Source organism: Carcharodon carcharias, chromosome 1 (assembly GCF_017639515.1).
Source record: "Carcharodon carcharias isolate sCarCar2 chromosome 1, sCarCar2.pri, whole genome shotgun sequence".
Classification (NCBI taxonomy): domain Eukaryota; kingdom Metazoa; phylum Chordata; class Chondrichthyes; order Lamniformes; family Lamnidae; genus Carcharodon; species Carcharodon carcharias.
In genome coordinates, this window is record NC_054467.1 from 149,830,065 (window position 1) to 149,847,660 (window position 17,596).

General features: G+C 39.2%; 2 protein-coding genes across 15 annotated transcripts in view; one reads left to right on the top strand and one right to left on the bottom strand.

Annotated features, from left to right (window-relative positions):
* Positions 1-17,596, bottom strand: part of fryl (furry homolog, like) — a 634,639-nt gene that overhangs the window by 531,255 nt on the left and 85,788 nt on the right. For 5 of the 11 annotated variants that reach the window (XM_041198467.1, XM_041198416.1, XM_041198399.1 and 2 more), the window contains exon 1: positions 10,564-10,861. The exons of 1 other annotated variant lie outside the window; for it this stretch is intronic. In XM_041198467.1, coding sequence (XP_041054401.1) covers positions 10,564-10,759 — 196 coding nt within the window. In that variant the 5' untranslated portion in view covers positions 10,760-10,861. Of the gene's footprint in view, positions 1-10,563; positions 10,865-17,596 lie in introns of those variants that run through there. 5 more of the 11 variants (XM_041198468.1, XM_041198469.1, XM_041198430.1 and 2 more) reach the window with 4 other exon arrangements.
* Positions 11,452-17,596, top strand: part of ociad1 (OCIA domain containing 1) — a 122,658-nt gene continuing 116,513 nt past the window's right edge. For 2 of the 4 annotated variants that reach the window (XM_041198470.1, XM_041198475.1), the window contains exon 1: positions 11,452-11,740. In XM_041198470.1, coding sequence (XP_041054404.1) covers positions 11,678-11,740 — 63 coding nt within the window. In that variant the 5' untranslated portion in view covers positions 11,452-11,677. Of the gene's footprint in view, positions 11,741-15,189; positions 15,287-17,596 lie in introns of those variants that run through there. The other 2 variants (XM_041198474.1, XM_041198471.1) reach the window with 2 other exon arrangements.

Here is a 17,596-nt window from a genome sequence, read left to right on the forward strand (position 1 = left end):
AAACAAATTTGTAGTTAGATACTGTAATCACATAATAGCAGGCAAGGGTCACACATCAATGACATCATTTTTAAATGAATGATGGAGCAGCTTGCACAAACTGATAAAGGGAAAAAAAGCCTGGGGAACCATAACTTTTGGTAAGGAGGTTAGCAAAATAAAAACCAGTTATAGCAATGTTGTGATGCTGAGAGGTAGGTCAATAGAGCCAGGTTAAAGCATATGCTAATAACATCAAGATATGACATTACAATGTGAATAAACATACGTTCACTTCCTATCTCAATGTGCCCAGTTGTAGCAAAATAGCTGATCAACAGATCAGGGATCTCATAATGGATGAGAAAGTTAGATGATAAAATTTGACTGAGCCACTTATAAACTTCCTGGCATCCAGCCAAGCAAGTTTTGTCAGGGAGACTGTTTCATTCACCCCACTTTCTCAGGAAAAAGCTGTAATTTTCTGTTTTTACTTGTTGACTTAATAAAACTCATGTAAAGTAAGATAAAAGAAATCGAGTCCTATTTGCCAAATACAAATACTGTGGAAATCTGAAATAAAAACAGAAAATGCTGGGAATACTCAGCAGGTCAGGCAGCATTTCAGGAGACAGAAACAGTTATGGTCAGGTTGATGACCTTCCAGCAGGATATTCATCAACCTGAAACATTGGGCAGGATCTTCCGGATAGCGGGGTTTCCAGCCCCACAACCCGTAGAGACGGTAGGGAATGCACCCTGCCAATCTCAGCAGCCCCAGAGCTACTTAATGCTCCAAAAAGTGTCAATTGTCTGGAGAGACGACTTCCGCCCCTCACTTGGGTAGTAGTCCTGCCTTAAAAAGACTTGTCAGCCAATCTGATTGGGCAGCAGCTCTGTAGTCCAAGCAGTGCCAGTATTGGACAGGACTGAGACAAGCAATCTCCAATTTCTAAGTTCTGGAGTTCAGGACCAGGTAAGTGTGGGGATGATCTCAGCAGGTAGAGGAGACAAGGACAGATGGGGAGAGGGTTGTGGGGGTCTTGGAGAGGTCGGGTATGGGGGAGGGGAGACAACGCAGGGGACAGACCTTCGGGAAGGCCACCTAATAAGAAAAGAGGGCCATTGATGAAGACACCCTCTCTCCCCCAACTCCTCACACCCAAAGCCTGAGCAGAGTGATCTGTCAGGCATCCCCCTTGCCCACTAGCCTCAAAATTGAGGCCGTGGGCAGGATGTAGGCCTGAAGTGGACAATAATTGGCAACTTAAGGGCACTAATTAGGGTGAGGGCGGGCAGGCCACCCTAGGTCTCACACATCCCATATAAAATTTTGGGCAGGTTGGACAGGCCGGAGGTAAGTGGCAGGGTGATGAGAAGGCTACCCCCAGGAATTTTACTTCACCCCCACCTGCAAATCCACCAGCAGGAGACCATAAAATTCTACCCATTAATTGTTTCTTTCTTCCCAGATCCTGCCTGACCTGCTGAGTACTTCCTGCATTTTCTGATATTTGGACAGGTGGCCAAAACCTTGGTCAGGGAGGTTGGTTTTAAGGAGTGCCATAAAGGAGGAAAGAGGTGCAGAGGCTTGGAAAGGAAGTTCCAGGCCTTAGGATTTGGTCAGCTGAAGGAAGTTCCGGGCCTTAGGACTTGGGCAGCTGATAGTATTGCCACCAATGGTGCAACAAGGGTTGCATGAGCAAGAGGCCAGAATTGGAGAACAGAGATTGTGAAGCTTTGTAGGGTCTTCTTTTTTTAATTAGGCCAGTAAAAAATTATGAGGGGAATAGATAGACAGGATCAAATTGTTCCCTTTAATGGAGAATTCTAGAACCAGGGGACATAGATTCAAGATAAGTGGCAGAAGGTGTAGGGGGGACATGAGGAAGAACTTTTTTATGCAGAGGGTAGTGGGTGTCTGGAATTCGCTGCCCAAGTTGGTGGTAGAGGCAGAAACTTTAAACTCTTTTAAAAAGTACTTGGATCTGCACCTAAAGTGCTATAAACTGCAGGGCTATGGGCCAGGTGCAGGAAGGTGGGATTAGAAAGGGCACCTGGGTGTCCTCAGGCTGGCATGGACAAGATGGGCTGAATGACCTCCTCCTGTGCTGTAACTTCTCTATGTTTCTACTTGCATTTAATTAGGCCAGCATCCCTAATTGCCCTTGTTCAGAGGGTATTTAAAAATCACCCAATTGCTGTGGGTCTGGAGTCACATGTAAGCCAGACCAGGTAAGAACATCAGATTTCCCTCCCTAAAGGGCATTACTGTTTTTACAATTGCCAATGGTTTTGTGTTCATCAGGCTGTTAATTCCCGATTTTTTAAAATTGAATTCAAATTTTACCATAGTGGGATCCGAACCCAGGTCCCCATAGCATTAACCTGGGTCTCTGGAATACAGTAGTTACAGTACCACTATGCCACCGCCGCCCCAAGGGATGGAGTAAAGAAGAAATTACATAAATGGGGATGGGGCAATACCATGGATGGATTTGAAATCAAGGCGTTAACCTTGAACAGTATGTTTTTTCTTGCTTTCTAGTATTTGTTTTTACATATCAGTTAAATGGTAATGCAACAGTATACGCAAATAGACATTTTCATCTACCTTATTCATTAGACAGAACTTTATCATGGACACTTTGTGCAAGTTTATACATCCCTCCTTTATTTGATGGAATAACAGGAAAACAACTGTGCCTCTTTTGATGTAATTTTGCTTGCATTCAACAGATCACATTCATGAAGTAATTCATTTAGATTTAGAAGGAGACTTCAAAACTAAGATTGCAGAACCACAAAATACAGTATGAGCAGCTGACTAAATACTGTTACAAGCCTGTCAACATCATAGGAATGTTGAATGCACCATACAAATTTCAAAACTAATATAAATAGATCATTTTGAAGGCTATTCAGCTCAATAGATCAAGGATAATTGTTCCATACAGTGAGACACCAAGCCATACACATCAGCCCCAATCATTTAGACTATGTTCAGTTTTTCACATCATTAGCCCTGGGCTAGGGAAGCATGGAAAAAAGTACTCTCGTTCCTAGGCACTACTGCTGCAAAGTATATGTGCATATCTAAAGCAAGAACTGAATTAATCTTAGCTATAATGCCAACTTTTTGAATAGCCTGCTGACTATCACACAAGGATCAATGACTAGAAAGCTATATAGCACATTTATCACTGAGAAAAGAGAACCTCTTTTTAAATCCAGTGTGGATTTAGTGTTTAAAAAAAGCACAAATTTTCTGCCAACAATGCATTGTGAGTGCATTTGCAATAATTATTAGACACATCAAACGAACAAGTTCATGAATACTAAAATTGAAGTGACTGAATCAATACCAAACATTGACAAAAGTTGCAGTAAAAAAAATTGATATTTTCTGAAATTTTAGTTCCAAGTTTTTGGATTTGTTCATCCATAAGTGAAGAGATGGTTTTAATTTTTTCTGCATTGGGTCTTCTTTCCAAACAAAATGCTAATTTTTGAAAGAGATTTAAAAAATATTGCCTGCAATGATAGCAATAAGTTTACATTTATATATCATGTTTGTCATAAAAAAATTGCCCCAAAGCACTTCATATAAGTATGAAGGAAAAGAAGGGCAGGCAGCACTGAGGTAAAAGAGGAAAGGTCAGGTTTGAAGGGCCAGAATCAGGAATGGAGAGTTTGGGGTGTGGTGGGGAGGAGTTGTAGGGGAGGTTTGTAGGACTAGAAAAGGGTACACTGATAGGCACTGCTGAGGCCAAGAAGCACTCAGACACAAAGTTAAGAAATTTATACCTAAGCCATTAAGGAACTGGAAACCAATACACGAACAAAGGTGATGGTTGAACAAGGCTTGTGCAAGGTGAAAGAGGTTGTTTGAAGTAAAACAAAAAATGCTAGAAAAACTCAGCAGATCTGACAGCATCTGTGGAGAGAGAAACACAGTTAACGGTTTGAGTCCAATATGATTCTTCAGAACTGGAATAGGATATTAGGAATTAGAAATAAGAAACTAGGGATGCATGTAACAAGGGTGCCACAATAATCATGGATGACTTTAATCTACATTTGGACCGGGCAAACAAAATCAGCAATAACACTGTGGCAGATGAGTTTCTGGAGTGTGTACAAGATGGCTTTTTAAACCGGTACATCGAGGAACCAACTAGGGAACAGGCTATCCTAGATTTTGTATTGTGCAATGAGAAGGAGTTAATCAATAATCTTGTTGTGTGGGGTCCTTTAGGGAATAGTGATTGTATCATAATAGAATTCTTCATTAGGATGGAAAGTGAAGTAGTCCGATCCGAAACTAGGGTCCTAACTTTACACAAAGGAAACTGTGAAGGTATGAGGTGTGAGTTGGCTAAGATAGATTGGGGAACTCTCAGAAGGTCTGGCAGCATCGGCGGAGAAGAGAAGAGTTGACGTTTCGAGTCCTCATGACCCTTCAACAGTTCTGTTGAAGGGTCGTGAGGACTCGAAACGTCAACTCTTTTCTTCTCCACTGATGCTGCCAGACCTGCTGAGTTTTTCCAGGTAATTCTGTTTTTGTTTTGGATTTCCAGCATTCATAGTTTTTTGCTTTTATCTATAGATTGGGGAACTTCATTAAAAGGCATGACGGTGGATAGGTAATGGCTAGTATTTACAGAATGCATGTATGCATTACAACAGTTATAAAATTCCTTTCTGGTACAAAAGCACAACAGGAAAAGTGGCCCAACCATGGCTAACAAAAGAAATTAAGGATAGTATTAGATCCAAAGAGCAGTCATATAAAGGTACTAGAAAAAGTAGCAAGCCTGAGGATCGGGATAGAATTCAGCAAAGGATGACCAAGAGATTGATAAAGAGGGGAAAAATAGAGAATGAGCATAAACTTGCAAGGAACATAAGTGGGCTGGAAAAGCTGCTATATGTATCTAAAAAGAAAAACATTAGTGATGGCAAATGCAGATCCCTCACAGTCTGAAGTGGGAGAATTTATAATAGAAAACAAGGAATTGGCAGATCAGTTAAACAACTACTTTAGTCTGTCTTCACGGAGGAAGACACAAATAACTACCCAGAAATGCTAGGGAACTAAGGGCCAAGTGAGAAGGAGGAATTGAAGGAAATTAGTACCACTAAAAAAAAAAAAGTGCTTGAGAAATTAATAGGACTGAAAGCCAATAAATTCCCAAGGCCTGATAATATACATCCCAGGATACTAAAGGAGGTGGCCATAGAAATAGTGGATGGGTTGGTTGTTATGCTCCAAAATTCTGTAGATTCTGGAAGAGTTCTGGCAGATTGGGATGGCAGCAAACATAACCCCATTACTTAAAAAAAAAGGGAGGGAGAAAACAGCAAATTACAGACCAGTTAGTCAAATATCAGCAGTAGGCAAAATGTTAGAGTCTATTATAAAGGATGTGATAACTGGACACTTAGAAAATATCAACGGGATTAGGCAAAGTCAACATGGGTTTATGAAAAGGAAATCATGTTTGATAAACCTACTGGAGTTTTTTTTTGAGGGCTTAACTAGCAGAATAGATAAGGGAGAACCAGTAGATGTGGTGTATTTGGATTTTCAGAAAGCTTTTGATAAATTCCAACATCAGAAGCTAGTGTGTAAAATTAAAGCACATGGGATTGGGGATAATATACTGGCCTGGATTGAGAATTGGTTAACAGACAGGAAACAGTAGGAATAAATGGGTCTCCTTTTCCAGAATGGCAAGTGATTTATGGTGTACTGCTGGGATCAGTGTTTGGGCCCCAGCTATTCACAATATATATCAGTGATTTGGATCCCTGCCGCTTGCCATTTCAACACTCTACCCTGCTCTCATGCCCACATGTCTGTCCTTGGCTTGCTGCATTGTTCCAGTGAAGCTCAACGCAAACTGGAAGAACAGCACCTCATCTTCCGACTAGGCACTTTACAGCCTTCTGGACTGAATATTGAGTTCAACAATTTTAGATCTTGAACTCTCTCCTCCATCCCACCCCCTTTCCGTTTCTTCCCCCTCCTTGTTGTTTTTTCCAATAATTTATATAGATTTTTCTTTTCCCACCTATTTCCATCATTTTTAAATGTATTTCCACCCATTGTTTATCTCTACCTTTTAGCTCTTTTAGTATTCTTTCACCCCACCCCCACTAGAGCTATCTGTACCTTGTCTGTCCTGCTTTCTACTCTTAATTAGCACATTCCTTTAGATAATATCACCACCTTCAACACCTTTTTGTCCTTTTGTCTGTGACATCTTTTGGTTACCTCCACCTATTACTGGTTGCTTGTCCCAACAATGCCCCCACCCCCCACCCCCTTCAGCTTAAACCAGCTTATATTTCATCCCTTTCCTATTTTTACTTAGTTCTGTTGAAGGGTCATGCGGACTTGAAAAGTCAACTGTGCTCTTCTCCGCCGATGCTGCGAGACCTGCTGAGTTTTTCCAGGTATTTTTGTTTCTGCCCTTACCCCCAGGACTATTCTTCTCTGCACCCTCTCTCAACCCTTCAGATCCTTCCTAAAGTACAGTGCCCAGAATTGGGTACAATACTCAAGTGGAGTCTGAAACAGAGTTTTATAAAATGTCATCATAACCCCTGTGCTTTTGTACTCGATGCCTTTATTTCAAAAGTCCAGGATTCTATATAAAGTACATTGTTACCCACTTTCTCAAGCTGCCCTGACATTTCAACAATTTGTGCACATATACCCCCAGGTCCCCTAGCTCTTGCACCTCCTTTGGAATTGTATCCTTTACTTTTATATTGCTTTGCCTTGTGCTACCTGCCAAAGTGTATCACATCTTTCTGCATTAAATTTTCATCTGCTACTGTCCGCCTATTCCACCAGTTTGTCAATGTCCTCTTGGAGTCTATCACAAACCTCACAATTCACAACGCTTACAAATTTTGTGACACCTGCAATTTTTTTTAGTTGAAGTAAAGTTAATAGAAGATTCGATTTTTTTTTTGATCTTACCATGACATGTATTTAATAGTATCTCCAGCAGTCCAAAAATTCTCAATTAAATCAACTCAAGTGCACTTGCATGCAACATATGCAGCAAACAAAAAAAACTCAGTTTCACAAAGTCCACCTTTTGGTCATTTTCCAAATGTCAGAGGCATAAAATGCAAGTTTGGCTTCACCTCCTCACCACTCAATAATAGTGGTCAAACTCAAAGCCACTGCAAGCCAAGTTCTGAAGTCATCCCATTCCTCCCTGTACTGAAACAGAATTGCTTTTACACTATCCTGCTGATATCATGGTTTCTTTAATTATTTTCATCAAAACAAGTTTAAAAAATTCCACACTTCTTAAAAGTATGTTCATACATAAACCATATGCGCAACCATAATGTCAGTAAATGGTTATTACTATTATTTCCAATTGCATTCTAAAACCACTTCCACGTCACTGGATTGACAATTGTGAAGCCATGGCCAGTTAGGTCAACTGTAGCCATGTTGTTTGGTCACTTTTTTCCTTCTGATGTGGCAAAATGGAAACACTTCCTCCTCATTGAGTCTGAATTTGAAACAGTTTAACTGCAAAGACCCAGGGATATTGGTGGTAGAGGATGGCAGACAAAATTATTAAACTCAGAAGATACGGTGTGCTCCTGATCATTCAAAATTGTTTCTTGCACTAAAAATGTGAATTATATAGACTTAGAAAAGTAAACTGAATGGGCAAACATATGGCAGATCTAATTCCATTTGAATGCAAGTGTTAAGTAATACATTTCTCATCCAGGAAACTCACCTCTTACTCTCTAAACCCCGTTTCAGTTAATTGCTGATGACCCAATTCCTGGTCCCCATGCTAGTTGATATTGTTAACTGTTAGCTTTTCTCTGGTGGTACTCGCTTTTCTTGAAATCTGCCATTCCCTCTAGTCAAAAATTTCTCAACCTTGACCCTTCTTGTCTGTGCAAGCTAATCTCAATCTCCAAGCTCTCAGTCCTCTCCAAAGACCTGGACAAGTTGATGCTTCCCAAATCCATGCCTATCTTTCCCACAACTCCATGTTTGAACATAGACTCAGATTTCCATCCTGCCAAAGCATTGAAACAACCCTTACCAAAGTCACAAATGGCATCCTATTTCACTGTGAACATAGTGCATTATCAAAGTCTAGTTGCAGACTTTGACACGGTTGATTACACCACCCTCCTCCAATGCCTCTCCTCAGCTGCCTGAGTGGAACTCCTGCTTCCTAGATCCATCTTTACCTATCCAGTACGAACCTGAAAATCTCTTGCAATAGATTTTCCTTCCACTTCCACACTCTAATCTCCAGAGTTCTCTAAAGGCCCAACCTTAGTATCTTTCCTGCTTCTCATCTGCATTCTTCCTCTCAGCAAAATCATCCAAAAACACAAAGCACCTCGATCTCGTAGCATCATGTCTCTCAATCCCTCTACTGCCTTTGATTTGTCCTACATTTGGTCACGGATGAGCATAAACTACCTCCAATTCAATATCTGGAAGACCAAAACCATTGTTTTCAGTCCCTGCCACAAACTCTGTTCCCTGGCCATTGATACAATCCCCCCCCCCTTATCCACTGTGAGACTGAACCAAACTGTTCACAACCTTGCTGTCCTATCTGACCTGGAGTCAACTTCCAACCTTCCAACCCCATATCCTCTCCATCACCAAAACTGCCAATTTCCATTCTCATAACATTGCCCCTCTCTGTCCCTGTCTCAGTCTATCTACTGCTGAAATCCTCGTCCATAACGTCAGTATTTCCAGATTTGACTATTCCAATCTTTTCCATGCCATCTCTCATCTTTCCCTTCTGTAAGCTTCAGCTGATCTGAAATGCTGCTGCCCATATCCTAACTTGCATCATCTGCTATTCACCAATCACCGCTAACCCCTCCCCAACCCCCGTGCTTGCTAATCTACATTGGCTCCCAACTCAACAACAACTCAATTTTAGAATTCGCATCCTTGTTTTCAAATCCCTGTCTGGCCTCACTCCTGTAATCTCCTCCAGCTCCATAACCATCCAAGAACTCTGCATTCTTCCAATTCTGGCTTCATGTGCCTCCGCAATTGCTTGCACCCAATCATAATTGGCCTCCTTTCAAGTGTCTAGGTCCTAAAGTATAAAATCTAAAATTCTCTCGCTAAACCTCTGCACCTTTTCATCTCCTTTAAGATGCTCCTTAAATCTAATTCTTTGATCAAGCTTTTTAGACTTCTCCTAACATTGCCCTATGCGTCTCAGTGTTAAATTTTGTCTAATTTCACTCCTTTGAATCATCTTGGGGCACCTTGATACATTAAAAGCAATAGATCAAGCAAGTTGTTGTTGTTTAGAGTGGAAGCTTGTTAAGGGCTCCTGAGGTTCAAATGACACCATAACTGATAGAAGATCATGTAACATATCTTCAAATTTCCCCAAATCTCCATTTGAGTGATTTCTCAGAGATCACCACTATACAGGTGGATATTTAGATAGTTACTACTGCAACCCCACATTATGTTGACACCTCAATCTGATCTACAGTGAGAAGAATGCTTTTGTGAGCTTAAGGTTTCAGGACACAGAGTCCCGACATCCTGAATGTCAGATTAGCCACTTGATGTGTTGGAGAGCTAAGTTTGAAGCAAGGTGCACACCTTGCAGAAGCAGTAGCAAAACAAAATTCATGATGATCAATCAGGGAGGATCCACACATTCAAGACAAATCCTAAAATTGAGAGCTAGAATCTACAGGCAGTACACAAGAACTACACAGGTATCAAACAGAGACAAGTTTGTAAAAAAAAAACTCTCAAAATGGTGTGACAAAAAAAGGTTTGAAGGTGTATTATCACCACTAAACCAGTACTGAAATCTTTAAATTGGACTTGCTTTCCCTGACTCGATAATTTTTGATTGTTCAGTTCGGGAAAAGGCAACCAATTGTTCACAATAGGCCAAGAAGCCTAACACTCATGCCATGTACTGACTATATTTATATAAGGCAATGTAAAAATTCTATGCTATCCGAAACATTTTGGTCCACCTGTTCTAAATCATAAACAGTTAATACTGATGAAAAAGCAAACATACCTTCCCATGACTATTTGTGTGAAAGTAATTAGTTCAGATTATTAGCTCAAACACACCCACATGCAACACAGGTAAATCAAGTTTTTAAGAGTTTGCTAAGCTCTCTCAATTTATAATCCAGATGGTTCACAAAATTTCAGATATAAAATGAACAAATTTCTCAATTCCTTTCCTAAGCGTACAAGCATTGCTGGAGAATTTATCCTTGATCAAGTCTGGTCATTTGTATGGCATATCAGCCTCCTATGCTTTTCGGTATCAGAAGATTAAATCTCATTCCAGGTCTACCCGTTCAGTAATATTGTTGAAATTTTTTTTGGTATAGTCAACAAAGGATTGTACAAATGTTTCTACAATTAGCACACCAAAAAGATATAATTATCTTAATTCTTAACATTTTAGAGCACATTATTTGAATACCATAATGGCTATTGAACCACCAATGGTAGACCTACCACACTCTGAAGTGATAAAGAAAAGTGTAACTCTGCTGTACCTTTTGATGTTTGCGGTTCACATAGCTGAACTCTGGAATTCATTAAAACTTTTCCATCAATTTCTTCCTCAATTGTCTGCCCTATAGAAAGCAAACTCAAACGTCTCATTTTTAGAAGCCTGGGGACGCTATCACAATCAGTAGCCCCAACATCCCCAGACATAACAGCAGGTACTACTCGCTTGAAAAAATCCATTTTTCACCTTTTAAGAAGTGCAGCAAAGAAACACAGCAACTTAGCTGCCGTACTCACACATGAAAGCACTCATGCTAACTTCCTCAATACATAAAGGTGGAATATTTGCAGTGGATTTCAGAATGATGTCATGAAGGATTTGGGTGGTGCCTAAAAGTTGCAGGTCAATTTGCTATCATCAAGCAACTTCTGGGATACATGCCCTGCCTTGCAAACTGATAAACATGCAGAACATATGGATTGAGAAGAAGCCCGAAGGTATATTTCAGCATAGGATATATCTGTTTCTGAACCCAGCAGAGTCTATATTAGCTACAGATTGAGAACTGAAGAATTATACAATTTCCTTAAACATCAGATGTTTCAGGACCTGTAGAGAAACGTGAACTTAGTTTCTGTTTGCCAAATGCATTATTCTCTCATTCAAACTTATTCATAGTGGGTGGAACCTCATATCTCCAACAGTAAAAGCTGTTCTCCAGAGATAATATGTATCATTTTAAATGCTATATAAACACAGTATATCTAAATTTACAGTCCAAACCATACACTTTTATTCAAAATTAGAACATTTTATCCAACATAAAGCTGTTTATGTCAGGAAAATAGTACCGCAACTGTTCAAGCTGTGATTAAGATTTCTTGAAACACTCCTATGGTGACGCACACAATGAAATAAAAAATATGCCGTTCAGCAACAATGACCTACAGTTTATAAAGTGCATTTAATGCAGAAACATTAAGTGCTTCAGGGAAGAAACTGATGAAATGAACTGTTAGAAATGATCAAAAGCAAAGTCAAAAAAGGTGTTTACAGGAGACTTTTTAAACCAAGGAGAGAAGCAACAAGACAGCTGGTTAAGTTGAGGCTAGACCAAAGAATACAAACACACTTTTGAAGAACATTTCAACGACTTGATGGTTCACAACTGGGAGATTTTCCTGTCTCTGTTTGGAAATCAGTTAGTCATTCAAGTGAAGGTAATAGGTATTTCATTTACGACATACACTTTCATAACTATGATTTAAGTTGTAAGATTTAATTATATTGATATTAGCATAACACAGCTCATGGTAAATAAGATGATACTCTGTTTTATAATATGAATGTTATGACCTGTTATGCACTGCACCCATTCTCCCAATGCAACTAGATCTGACTGTTGAATTATTTTCTCATTCAGCATTTTAATACCAGCACAAATCTTTATATCAACTGAAAACTTAAAAGTTAACTTGGTGGAGTATAACAGTCTTAATAGGAAATGCAAAATGGATCACCATGCAAAACTATTACCATTAATAACAATCCCTTACTTACGAAAATGTAAGTAATTCCTTACTCTCCCTCCGATGTCACATAGTCTATTGTATTGCACCCTGAAAACAGGCTTTTCTGAAAATCCAAATGTACGACATAAACCAAACTACTTTCATTCGACAATCTAGCAACCTCTTCAAAAAATTAAAGTTAGTTATTCAGTCTTTGGAACATAGGATTTGCTAAAAAAAACAAGCTCCCTCCAGTTCACCTTCATGGTAGCCAGATGGTAAATTATAATTGTTGATTATTCATGACAATGAATCAACATCAATTAGTCTACAACAGACCCCAAACATGAGATGAGGAAATCTCCAGTCATGGGAAGTTTTGGGAACTATAGGTTCAAAGTCACCTGTTTCTTCTAAGCATGCTAACGTATGAGTCATGTCTCTAATTACTTACATACAACTTCCATTTATATAGCACCTTTATTTAACATAACATTCCAAGGTGCTTAACAAGATGAATACCAATAAAACATTTTTTAGCATCAAACCACAGGATGAGGTATCAGGACACATGACTAAAAGTTTAGTCAAAAAAGTATCTTAAAAGGATATAAACACACATATACATACTGCATAAAGAAAAGGCTTTTATTTATATACTGCCTTTCATGACCTCAGCATGCCTTAATATAAGTTACAGCCAATGAAGTACTTCTGAAGCGTAGTCACTGTTGTAATGTAGGAAACATTTTCCTTACTGCATTTAATAGTTACTACCTCACCTTTTTGGCCTACTGTTTTAGGTCCAGGTCCCCCACAAGTGTAAATACTTGTACATCCCCCTATAAAATCCTTCTGTAATTTTGAAGATCTCTATTAGGTCCCCTTGCAATCTTTTCTCTAGAGAAAAGCTATTTATATAGCTACGATAAAGCTATTTATATAGTTTACTATAATTATATGTAGGTCGCTTAGCTGTTTTTGCACATTAGCTTTAAATAAAGCACTTTAGGTGCAGACTGTGTCCTCTTATTCTGGACAAGGTAACACATTATATTCTGCAGAAGTCATGTAAAGAACTTGTAATAACTCCATCTCTAGGCATACAGTGTATCTTCAATTATCTCTTCTGACTATGGAATAGAAATTGACAAAGAAGTATCTGAACTCAGGGGAACAGATCTCTGTGCCGTAACACCAGACAATGTGGACTGTTGAAAGCTGTCAAAAAGATAACAGAGTCCCTAGCTACAATTTTTCAATCCTCATTAATATGCAAACTATGTCAATGTAGCAGCCTTTGCTCAAAACAGATAAACTATCTAGGCTATAGTTACCTAGTTTAACATCATTTATAACCAAAATCTTAAATACTGAGATAAAGTTAATGAAATATTAGAAATGCATGGCTTAATCAAGAGAAGTCAGTATGGAATTATTAAATGAAGGTTCTGTGTAGCACATATGGATTTTCGAAAGATATGAAATAAGGTCTCTCAAGGGCTTCATTAGAAATATACAGGTATACGATAAAAGACGAAATGTAGCAGCACAGATAGAAATCTGATTGGCAATACAGGAATTAGGGCAAATTGAAGTGGTCTTGAGCTGATATTGCATATATAATACATATGGGAAAATCTGTGTTTCTGGTAAATTGGTAAAATGACTTTAAAAGGTCTTTTTCACTGGGAAGCTAGTAACAAAAACATGCATGCAAAAACAATATACAGCAGGTGCTGGCAAGCTGAAACTAGTCATTGATCTGACAAAAGGCCATCAACCTGAAATATTAATTCTGTTTCTCTCTCCACTGTTGCTGCCTAATCTGCAGAAGTTTTCCAACATTTTCAGTTTTTAAAAACAAGCAAGCCCTTACACAAAACTGGTGTCAGTTCTGTTGATTCCATTACCACAAATTTTGTTTTCATCCCAAAACATAATTGGATCCTTTATTTAAACAAAAATGGTTAAATCACATGTTGAGGTAATATTCAGGTCAATTTGTTTTTTTAAACTGATACTATTGTACCTTAAATCTTATTTTCTCCAAAGAAATGTTTCAAAAAGGGGCATTCTGAACTGTGCTACCACACTTGTGACACAAATATTATTTAAATATCCTGACAAACTTTAAATCTACTTTAAAAATTCCATTTCTGCTGACAAATGTTCCAGCTACTAAGTTAATTTAAAAGCCCATAAAGCCAAATAGAGACCAATGGACAGTCTATTCCTAAATTTCCATTTGTTAAGGATGGCTGCGTTTGTTCTATTATATTGTCATTGTAGTTTGAGTTATGATTAAGAAGCACATTTCTGCAAAGTTTGAATTCAATAAAATATTATACCTTCCCAAAAACACTAGTGGATTATTTCACATCAGCCAGGAGACAGCAACTTAAAATCCAAAGCTACATGCATCAAATTTTTTGAAGGTAAGGGACAAAAGTCTAGATTAACACATGGAGGTTTTAATGGGCTACATTGTAACATACATAACCTATAATTTTGTTTGGAAAATTTCCATAGGAGTCAAAGTTTATTTTTAGTCTGACACCAGGAATTACTGGAGGTTGCTGATGCACCATTAGCTGTTCACTGCTAAAATATAACTCCAGAAATGATTAATGTGCAAAATGTAACAAGGACGAAACATTACTTCAGATGGATTTGATAACATTATAATTCATAATACAGGGTTGTAAATCTCTAATTCTGTACCCCAGAGAACAATGGATGCTCAGTGCTCAGTACAGTCAAGGCGAAGATCAATAGATTTTTGGACTCGAATCCAAGGATCTGGAGATCAGGCAGAAAAATTGAGTTGAAGTTCAAGATTAGCTATGATCTTACTGAATGGCAGAATAGGCCGGTCTACGACTGCTCCTTGTGCCCTTGTACCATAAATTATGATGGAACTCAGATAATTAGTATGTCTGTCCCTTCTTACTCAGGTAAATGCATTACATGCAGTACTTGGGCATCAAACTTTTGAGGCACTTTTTTAAAATTTATTCACTCATGGAATGTGGGTACTGCTTGCAAGGTTGCCGTTTATTGCCCACTCTTAACTATCCTTGAGAAGGTGGTGATGAGCCACATCAATTCTTTTACTGCAGGTACACCCACAGTACTGTGAGGTACAGACTTCCAGGATTCTGATCCAGCAATGATGAAGAAACTGCAGTTTATTTCCAAGTAATGTTAGGGGTGAAAGTCATAGGATTGGAAGGTGCTGTCAAAGTGCCCTTGGTGAGTTGCTGCAGTGGTGTGTCCTTGGGGGTGGGGGTGAAGAGAGAGAGAGAAATTGTGTGTACGTGCATGTGTGGGCTACAATCAACTGCAACTGGATGTAGAAAGGCTACCAGAATGGGTGAATGGAATTTAATACCGAGGAGTGTGGTGCATTTTGGCAGAAGTGACAGGGAGAGGCAATACGGGCATAGTTCCAAAGTGTGCAGGAAAAGAGGGAACTGGGGGCTCATGTGAAAAGATATTTAAAGGTGGCTAGATATATTTTGAGAGAGTAGTTAGCAAAGCTTATGAGATCTTGAGCTTCATAAATAGAAGTATTCCATACAAAAGCAGGGAAGTAATGCTGAACATTTACAAAGCTCTGGTTAGGCCACAACTAGAGTATTGCGTCCAGTTCTGGTCACCACACTTTAGAAAGGGTATGAGGGTCCTTGAAAGAGGGGATTTGCCGGAGTGGTAACAGGGATGAGGGAATTTAGCTGCAAGGTTAGATTGCAGAAGCTGGGGTTGTTCTTCTTGGAGCCAAGTAGATTGAGGGGAGTTTTGATGGAGTTGTAAAATATTAAGGCAGGTTTACATAGGATAGACAAAGAAAAGCCGTTCCATTAACTTATAATACAAGGACTGGGGGGGGCACAGATTTAAGGTTTTAGGCAAGAAGCACAAGCAGATGTGAGGATGAACTATTTTTAACGCAGGGATTGGTAATGACCCAGAGCTTGCTGCCTTCAAGGATGGTGGAAGTGGAGACAATCAATGATTTCAAAAGGAAATTGGATGGGCACTTGAGGGAAATTGCAGAGCAATGCAGAGAGGGCAGGGTAAATATAACTCACTGGTTGCTCTACAGAGTCAGCATGAACACAATTGGCCAAACGGATGCCTTCTGTGCCATTATACCTTTAATACTCTAGTATGCTGTTAAAAACCCAGTTACCCTTCATTCAACAAGTTGGAATGTTCAGCAGAATTTTTTTTTTACCGAGAGAATAAGAGTGTTAGAGTGGAAATTCTCATCAATTCAGGATTGCAAAAGGAGATTGCAGTCTGTGAGAACCTCTATAGTGCAACCTATAGAGAAGCAAGGACTCACTGACTGCAACTTCTGCACGTTATTCTGCTCATGTCCAAACTCCTAAGGTTGCGGTCAGTTACAATAGAGAAATCATGTCGAGCTCTGACAATAGCACGATCATTACCACCACGAAATCCAGGTCAACATTTTAAGTTTGGATCTGCTCCTAAGATTTCCTGAAAAAATTGCAATTAAACTCTTTATGAGGCTATATGTTTAACTCCAGAGCTTCCCATTATCTGGTGCTACAAAGTTGCTGGCTTTCCTTAATTAAACCACCCTTGTCCAACTGACTTAATTTTGTCCCAGTTAATCATTTCTAATAGCTTTCCCACCACAGAGATGAAACTGACTGGCTTGTAGTTACTGGGGTTGTCCTTACACCTTTTTTTTTGAACAAGGGTGCAACATTTATAATTCCCAAGTCCTCTAGCATCATTCCTATACCCATGGAGGATTGGAAGGCTATGGCTAATGCTTCTGGTCATCACATTACAGGAAGGACATAATTGATCTAAAGAGAGTACAAACAATATTTACAAGAATGCTGCCAGGGCTTGAAAATTTCAGTCCCTGCAGGCCCTTCCTCTCACCGACCCTCCGGCACACACCCTTTGCCACCTACAGACCCTCCTGCTAGCTGCTGACTCTCCGGTTTGCCCATTTTTAGCCCATCCAGTATTGCAATTACCTCCTTCTTCACTATGACATTGGCAACATAGTTTTTCTTGGTACAGAAAGATGCAAAGTACTCATTTAGTACCTCAGCCATGCCCTCTGCCTCCATGCACAGGTCCCTTTTTAGTTCCCATCACCCACAGCCTTCCTCTTACTATCCTTTTACTATTGATGTGCCTGTTGAAGGCTGTTGGATTCCCCTTTATGTTAATTGCCAGTCTCTTCTCATACTTACTCTTTGACTCTTGTTTTCTTATGCACTACCCCTGTGAATTATCTATAGTCAACCTAGATCTTATTTGTATCATCAACCTGACATGTGTCAAATACCCCCAGATGCACTGTATGATATAAATACAAAAATAGACATATAGAACAAATTTAACCAAAGTTAAAAGAATTGCATTGCATCAGAAAAAGTTTGCAAAAAGACTAAAAGTTATCATTTAAATTGCTTGACAATGGAAAGATGTCAAAGTTAGGTCGGAGTACATATGATTCATGTAAACAAAAAGCATGACCGACAACAATATAACTTCAACTCCGAGTGCTTC